This window comes from Microtus ochrogaster, unplaced genomic scaffold (genome assembly GCF_000317375.1).
Source record: "Microtus ochrogaster isolate Prairie Vole_2 unplaced genomic scaffold, MicOch1.0 UNK1, whole genome shotgun sequence".
In the NCBI taxonomy this organism is placed as follows: Eukaryota; Metazoa; Chordata; class Mammalia; order Rodentia; family Cricetidae; genus Microtus; species Microtus ochrogaster.
This window is the reverse complement of record NW_004949099.1, coordinates 29,912,318-29,920,501: the sequence shown is the minus strand read 5'-3', so window position 1 is coordinate 29,920,501 and position 8,184 is coordinate 29,912,318. Positions and strand designations below refer to the sequence as shown.

At 52.0% G+C, this 8,184-nt stretch overlaps 1 protein-coding gene across 1 annotated transcript in view; it reads right to left on the bottom strand.

Moving 5' to 3' along the window:
* Positions 1–3,712: 3,712 nt before the first annotated feature.
* LOC102000560 (histone H1oo) overlaps positions 3,713–8,184 on the bottom strand; it is a 5,826-nt gene continuing 1,354 nt past the window's right edge. Inside the window, exons 3-6 of the mRNA XM_005365318.3 lie at positions 5,947–6,206; positions 4,962–5,292; positions 4,110–4,171; positions 3,713–3,961 (exon numbers count right to left, since the gene is read on the bottom strand). Coding sequence (XP_005365375.1) covers positions 3,728–3,961; positions 4,110–4,171; positions 4,962–5,292; positions 5,947–6,206 — 887 coding nt within the window. The 3' untranslated portion in view covers positions 3,713–3,727. The remainder of the gene's footprint in view (positions 3,962–4,109; positions 4,172–4,961; positions 5,293–5,946; positions 6,207–8,184) is intronic.

The following is an 8,184-nucleotide window of genomic DNA, read 5'->3' as shown; positions in this document are numbered from 1 at the left end:
AAAAAAAAAAGTGACAACCTCACTCCCAAAATAGCTTTCTCTTGTGATGGTTGCGGGTGGAGGGACCAGCTTTATCTTTCAGGTCTCTGATGCTGGGGGTTCTTATTAAGGAACAGATTTGCTAATTTCAATTATTGGCAGATTTGATGGGTTTGGTTCCCCCCTCCCCCAGATGATGAGGGATGATTCCAGAATGGATTCACAATTCCCAGAAAAATACAACTGCAGAAGACCCCCAGAGAAGAAAAGCTTCAGTGTGCTTGCGGGGACACTGCCACACTAGGCACCGGCCACATAAGGCCAGCACCCTTGCCTGAGTGGGGCCGGGAGTGAAGACAGATCAGTCCACACTCTGCTCTGAAGCCTGACTTTTCCCTTATGCAACAATATGTCAGGGACATGTTTTCTAAGTCATTAGATATTCCACAGTCTGGTTACGCGTCTCATTACCATACAGCTCCTTGCTGACATTCAGAAGGGAGCCGACGCACAGATCTGGTTTCCAGGGTCACTAGCATTGCCAGGTGGGCAACCTCCATGAACTGTCTGCAGTCCTTGCCAGGTCCCCAAAGATGCACCTTGCAGCCATGGGCAACCAAGCAGGGAACTGGATGGAGCATCCTCAAGATTGCCAAGTGGGGGGAACCACCACAGAGGAGGGTGATCTCGCCAGTCTAAGATGGTTCAAGGTCTCTTCCCACCTTGTCACTGGGGTAGGACTGATGGGTCCCTAGCTCCTAGAGACAAGAGGCTACAGGCTGTAGCTCCATGTCGGCTCCATGCAGGAGCAGAGGCAAAAGCTGAGCCTCTCTGCTTGGGAAATGCCAGCTTGCCATCTGCCGGGTGCCCCTCGGGGCCTGCTGGCAGGCATGGAATCGATACCCCAGGGACTGACAGAACTAGACACAGCTTTCTGAGAGACTCCAGGGGGAGAAACCATGGACAACAGAGAGCCCTGAGCCCCATACTAGGCACTCAGTGTCCCTGGTACTCACCATATTGAAGGCCACTTCTTCCCTCATCTGTGCTACAACAGGGGTGCTCTGGCTGGCTATGGCGTCCACCATGTCCCTAGGCCACTCCCCCTCCCCCAACCTCCGCCCTTTCCTTACAACTGACAATAAACATAGAGCCCTGAGCCCTACCTTTGTGATGTCCTTCTTCTTGGTGGGGACTGCCTGCATCCCATGACCCTGGCTGCAGGTCCTGTCCAATCATTCCAATGTTCAAGTGCCAAGAGCAGCAAGTACTTCGCCTAGGCATTTGCCGTGGGGACATTGTCCCTTTCTACCAGGTGTCAGCAGGGGAGCTCAGAGGTGCTATGCTCCCAGGGCAGCAGTGACCTGAAGCTCAGGGCTGAACTGGGCGCCTTGGCTCTCCGTGGGTGGTACTGACTTCCCTACAGCGTGAAGGATATCTATGAAAATACAAGAAACTTCAGAAGTTAGAACTACATGTGTGTGCACACGTGTGTTCAGGTACACTCACCTACACGTGCACGTGTAGAGTCCAGAGGTTGACATGGGGTGCTTTCCTCAATCACTTCTCCCACCCACCCCCATTTCTGTGTATTATGCCTGTTTGCATGTGTGGGGGCACATGTGTGTATGTGTCAGCGTGTCAGGGATCATCAACAACTTTCTCCTTGTTCACGGAGCAGTATCAATCAAACCTAGAGCTCACGGATATGACTAGTCTTGCTAGCCACCCTGCTCTGCGGGTCCCATCTATGTGAGGGTTTCTGTTGCTGTGATGAAACACCATGACCAAAAGCAACTTGGAGAGGAAAGGGTTCATTTCAGTTTACAGCCTCATTATAGTCCATCACTGAAGGAAGTCATGGCAGGAACTCAAGGAAGGAACCTGAAAGCAGGAACCTGAAACAGAGGCCATGGAGGGGTGCTGCTTACTGGCTCGCTCCCCATGGCTTGCTCAGTCTGCTTTCTTATAGAACCCAGGACCATCAGCCCATAGTAAGCTGAGCCCTCCCACATCAATCATTAATCAAGAAAATTCCCCACAGGTTAATCTGGTGGGGATATTCTCTCAACTGAGGTTCCCTCTTCTCAGATGACTCTAGATTGTATCAAAGTGACCAAAACCAAAAACAGAACCCTACAAGTTACCATACTAACTTGTTCCGCTGAGGCTGAAATTACCAGGGTGGGCACAATGCCCACTGGGCATATATGTGGGCTCTGGGGGTTCAAACTCTGTTCTCAGACTTACACAGCAAATGTTTAACCACTGAGCTACCTCTCCAGCCCTTGACCCTGTTTTGGTTTTTTTTTTTTTTTTTTGTAGCCATTTTGAGTCTTTCACTCAACATGGAGCTTGCCCTTTTAGCGCAGGCTGATTGGGTAGTGAGCCCCCGGGATCCTCCTGTCTCTGCCACCTGGCACTGGGGTTATAGCTATGCATTGCCACACCCAGCTTTTATGTGGGGGATTTGAACTCTGGTCCTCATGATTATGTAGCCAGAACTTTACCCGCTGAACCGTCCTGCATCCTCTGAAGCTGGAGCCTCAGATTTGGCCTTGCCCCCTGGTCAAGCATGCGGAGCTCAGACTCAGGGAGAGTCCCACTTCCCTACCCATGGGAAGGGTCTCATAGATGGTTTTAAAGCAGCACAGACTTTGTCCCCATAACTTGTCCTCACCCTTTGGGCTGTGGCCACATAGGGATGTCCAGCATACTCCTGTCCCTCTACTGGGCCCTGTGAGGGTTGATATTGATCGCCAATTTGACTGGATTTGGAGACACCACTGGTCATGTCTTTGAGGCCATTTCCTTCTAGAGATGCTTAAGTGGGAAGACCCACCCTGAACTTTGGTGTGGCCATCGGTCCTGTGGGCTGGAGTCCCATACTGAGTAGAAAGGAGAAAGCACACTGGGCCCAGCACCCGCACTCATTCATCCGTCTCTGTCCCTGACTATAACGTAAGCCACCACCTCACATTCCTGCTGCTACTGTGGCCTTTTCTGCCCAGTGGGCCATGTCCCTTCAAGCTGGGAGCCAAAATAAACCTTCCTTTAAGTCTCTTCTGCCAACTCTTTGTCATAGCAACATGGACAAGTAACCAATACGGCGCCTTTGTACCCTCTCGGCCTCTTGCTGAATGTGCACCTACCCAGATTTGGGGCCCTGCTTAGCAACCCCTCCCCCTCCATAGAAAACTGCACCAAAGGCTGGTGAGATGACTCATCAGGCAAATTTGCTTTCTGCCAAGCTTGATAACAAAATTCCATGACTGGGACCCACAAAGTGGAAGGGCTCCCCCTCAAATTATCACCTGACCTACACACACACACACACACACACACACACACACACATCATGGCACATGCACATCTACACACACTAAATAAAATACAATTGCAACCAGAACTACACTCCTCTGGAGACAACAGTGCTGTCCCCCAAGCCAGAATCTGCCCCTCTGAATGGAGGCTTGTCCATGGGCAAGCTCGGAAGAAACTTGCAATGGTCTTGGTCCCTCGAGTCCTTCATCCCCCATCCTGAAGCCAGGAGGGTCTTTTTTAAGGACATCAGCTGCTCCCAAGTCCTCAAAATCTACCTTTGCCCCTCTGGGCCTTTCTGCCTTGCAGTCCAGTGTCCAACGCACCAATATGTGAACAAAAAGACATCTTTATTGATAAATAAGTTAGGATTAAACATCGTGACAAGGAATAAAAACTCAGAGTGGCCATCTCCTCAAACCTGGTCCTAGTTCCCAGCCTCAGCCTTCTTGCTGGGAGCTTTGGATGAGGTCTTGGGGGGTAACCCAGGTTTTTTGGGGCTCTCAGGGGTCTTTGTTTTCTTGACCCTATGTGTGGGTTCTGCTTTGTTTCCCGAGTCCTGGGGAGGAGCAGGTGCTTTGGTCTTGTGTTCCATCTTAGACCCAGTGTGGGCCATGGCTGTCATCTTCCTTTTGGCGAGGGAAGCAACATTACTCTGGACCTGTAAGAAAGCAGTCCTAGCAGTGGGGAGATTGTTTGGCCAGTAGAGTGCTCACCTCACAAGAACAAAGACTTGTGCTCCCCTTCCAGAACCCACAAACAAAGCCTGGGAGGACTTGAGACCCAGGGAGCAATAGACACCTACCTACCTTGCTGGCTGAGGGCTCTGACTTCTCACACACATCTTTGGTTTTCCCATGAGCATCAGCTTCTGGAAAAGGGAGGAGTAAGGGGCAAAGGGTCTAGAGGCTCTAGAGTTCCCAGCCTGCCTAGGTCCCCAGGCCATCACCTGGACAACTGAAGGCCATGTGACCTAGCCAGCTGTTTTACCCCCGAGTCTCGGGTCCCAGTTTGGACAAGATGCTTCCCCTACACAACACGGGAGCACTGAAATTGGACCGCCTCCCCATACAAGGAGCAGACAGACCCCCTATCAGCTTTGCTGCCTACCTGCCAATGGTGGAACTTCTTATGTTTAACTATCATTTGCAGGAGGGTAGGTTTGGTTGAGACAGGGTCTCATGCAGCCCAGGCTGATTTCAAACTTGATATAAACCTAAAGATGTAGCCTTGAACTTCCAATCGTCCTGCCTCTACATCACCAAGTGCTAGGATAAGGGTGTGGGCCAGCTTCCTTGATTGTCTTTAGCCCTCTCGCTGCCATCCTGCTAGAAACTCCCCATGGTGGCTCACAGTCCTCAGGTGAGCCTAGACTCCCTTCTGTCATTCAGAACTTCCTTGGACCTCTGACTCTGCTGAGATAAGACAGCCGCCTGCAGCTCTTCAAAAGCTATACCTTCTTTTAGCACAGATGCCTGTAGGGTGCCTCCTCTAGGAAGCCTTCCCTGACCCCTCCTCAGGGCTGTGCTGGGCCCTGGAGTCTCTGGATTCCACCCCCCACAATCCAGGTCAACACTCAAAACCTGCTCCCTATAGAGTCCCTCCCATCCTCCCCAGAGGCTGCTGGCAACTCCTATCCCTCCAGCCCTTCCCACTCTTACCTTGCCTGCTTCTACTATGTTTGGCCTTCTGGCCTATCTTGTTGATGGTGGGAGGGGCCCATGTGGCTTTGTTTGGTTTTAGGGGGGCCTTCCTGACCTCTTCTAGTTTTAACTTGCTGACTTTCTTAGGTGCCTTCTCCAAGGTGGCTGCTGGACAGGGACAAGCCTTCTTCCTCTGTCCTGGTTTTAGAGCCACTGTCTCCATCTTGGCCTTGCTGGCGTGGTCTATCTTCAGCTCCCTGGGTTTCTTGGGGCCTTTCTCCTTGGCATCTGCGGTTCTCCTTGGGGCTATCGAGGTACAGGTTCTCTTCCTCTTAGGCTTGGGAACTAGCTAAAGAGAATGGGGGTGGGGGTAAGGACAGATGTTCTGGGTACCGCTGTACCCCACACAAAACAGCAAAGGAGCCATGTTCCCAATATCAGGATTAAGAAGGGGGGGGGATGGAAGGAGATACACGCACCTCTGTAGTCCTCCCAAATTTCACCTGGTGTTAATCTGCCCTCTCCCCGGAGTGCCCAACTGCTCACTTCCAAGGATCCGATGCTGCTCTCTGCCTCTCACCCTCGTAGCCCCAAGCCTCACTGTGTCTCACCCCCTTTGCCCCTGCTCCCTGAAGCCACATCTCTCCTTGATGTCTCTAAGAATACAGGCTGAGAAGGGAGATGGCCCAGCCGGTGCCACTGAGATCCTGTTGAGCCACCTGCCCCACATACTCTTACCCAATGTTGGGACTTCCTAATGTAACCACATCCCAGACACCACATGTGGTTAGTAGAGACTGTCCCATAGTCCCCTCTAGAAGCTATGTATGGGTCAATGGCTGTGGGGCAGACATAGGCATGCCATACTCAGACCCTGATACTATGCAGGCTCCCAGACCACACAATGTGGACCAACAGAAGGGCTGTGGAGGTGTGGGCAGCGGTGAGAAGCAGCATGTGCTAAACCCTGCACCAAGGCCTCCCCTCCTTGTCCGTAGCTCACTTTGAAACTGCCAGTGGCACCCTTGGCCTTGGAGTTGGCAGGCCTGGTGAGGAGGCCTCGACGCATGCCCGTGTCCAGGGCCTGCTTCAGCAGGTACTTGAAGCGGGTGCCATCCACTGTTGGGTACTTGTGTTGGATATAGACCTTGATGGCGACAACGGATGTGCCCTGCCGCTTCTCTCGGGCCTGCAGAGCCTCCAGCACCATACGGAGCATCGGCGGGTTCCGTTTGACTACTCGGGCTCTGCTGGAAGTTGGAACTGTGGGATAGACAGCAGGGCATCACCCAGACTGCCCGCCCTCCACCCCAGTCAAGGCCTGACCATGGTGGGGCAAAGCGCCAACTAAAAACTGGATCCCTGTGTCACTGGCTGCCAGTCTGCAAGCCTTACACTGACCACTGGCCCTATGGGGCTCACGAAGTTCCTCTTCTCTTGAAAAATATTCTCTTTAAAGAGGCGAAGCTGGGTAAGGTGAGCTGCCCATGGGCGGCTACACCTGCATATGGGCGCAGAGAAGCAATCTGGAAGCTCAGCGAGGCTTGTGTGTTGACTTAGCTCACACACAAGTCACCCAAAGAAAAGGCACCAAGCACCCTGTTCAGACTCAGGACTCAAAATAACCACCCTGGAAAAATCCAGGCATGGTGGGGACACACCTGTCACCCCAGGACTCCAGACACTGAGGTGAAAAGATTGGTAACCTTAAGTTGGCCTGGAAATAGTAAACAAGGTGGTACCTCAAAAATAAGACACACACCAACACAAAATCCAACTGAAGAAATAAAGCAACAAAATATTCATAAATGCTGGGAGAAAGGCAGCATTAGCGATGGTCCCAATCTGGGTGTGCTAACGGATTACGTGGTTGTTTTTACAGTGCTCGTATGCACACATGCCAGGCAGGCGCAGTAGTGCCGAGCTCCTCCTAGGCCCGACAGCACTTTCAGAAAGGTTCGCGTCCTTTGGAAACCAACCCTGGACTGCTTCCAGCTGAAACGCTGGCACGTGTCTGAGATAGCCCGGTGGGTGGGCAACAGCAGCCACAGCTGAGGATGGCTGAGTGCAATGGGCACAGGGGAGGGGCTCAGTTGCTCCCAGCCGTCTGCTAACCAGGTATCAGCATCATCTGTGGGTCTTAGGCTCTGCAGATAGAGACCCTTGTGTCCACAGATGGAATGAAGGGGGAAGTAAAACTGGGGAGAAAAGGGAACTAATGAGAAGGGGGAGAGGAAGAGGATTTAGGGGACTATGCTCACACACAAAGCATATATATATATATATATATATATATATATATATATATACTTGCTTGAAAATGGTCTCGTTTATGGGATAATACAAGTAAAACTAAAGGGAGCTGGCAAGCTGGCTCAGCGGGTAAAGGAGCTTTCTGCCAAGCCTGATGATCTGAGTCCAATCTTGGGAACGCACAGTGGAAGGCGAGAACCAGCTCCACAAAGCCGTCCTTTGACCTCTGCATGCGCACAGATAATTGGCGGAGGGGATCGAGACAGCCTCCCACTGTAGCTCACCAAGGAAGCCAGGCTGGTTTTGAACTCCGAGATCCACCTGCCTCTGCCTCCCAAGTGTGTGCTATCATGCCCACCTCTCTCATTTTTAAAAAAGGTTTCAAAGAGACTTACTTGGGAAAAGAAAAGGCAGAAACAATCACATTCCTGGGAGTGTGACCCCCCCAAAAAAAGTGAAAATGTAAGGGAAGACTGGTTCATGAGGGTGAAGGGGCTGGGCCGCCACGGCAGAGAGATACCCAGTGTGCATCAGAGTGTGCATGAGGCCCTGGGCTCTGTCCCTAGCCCACCAGCAGTGCGCATGAGCGTTTATTTCTGATGGCCCAAACGTGGAAGCAACCCGATGCCTGACCACACATACATCAGGTGCACTGGAGTACTTCATGGCCATGAAGACGACAGACACGTGAGCTGCCACAGCAGAAGTGCTTCTAAATATAAGCAAGCAAAAAAGCCAGTCACAGGGCCGTGCACGGGATGACGTGAGCCCACAGACACAGGTGGAGTGAGGCTGGGGCGTGAGTGCCAGGAGCTACAGCTCAGCTTTTCTTCTTAGGAAATGATTGAATTCTAAAACAGGATGTGGCCGTGGCCACGCATGGCAACATACTAAAGGTCGCTGCATGTTGAACATGGGGAAGCCATGCAGTTCTTTGGAAAAGCTTCAAGGGAGTGGAGGGCTTGGGAGAGAAGTGTGCGGGGGGGGG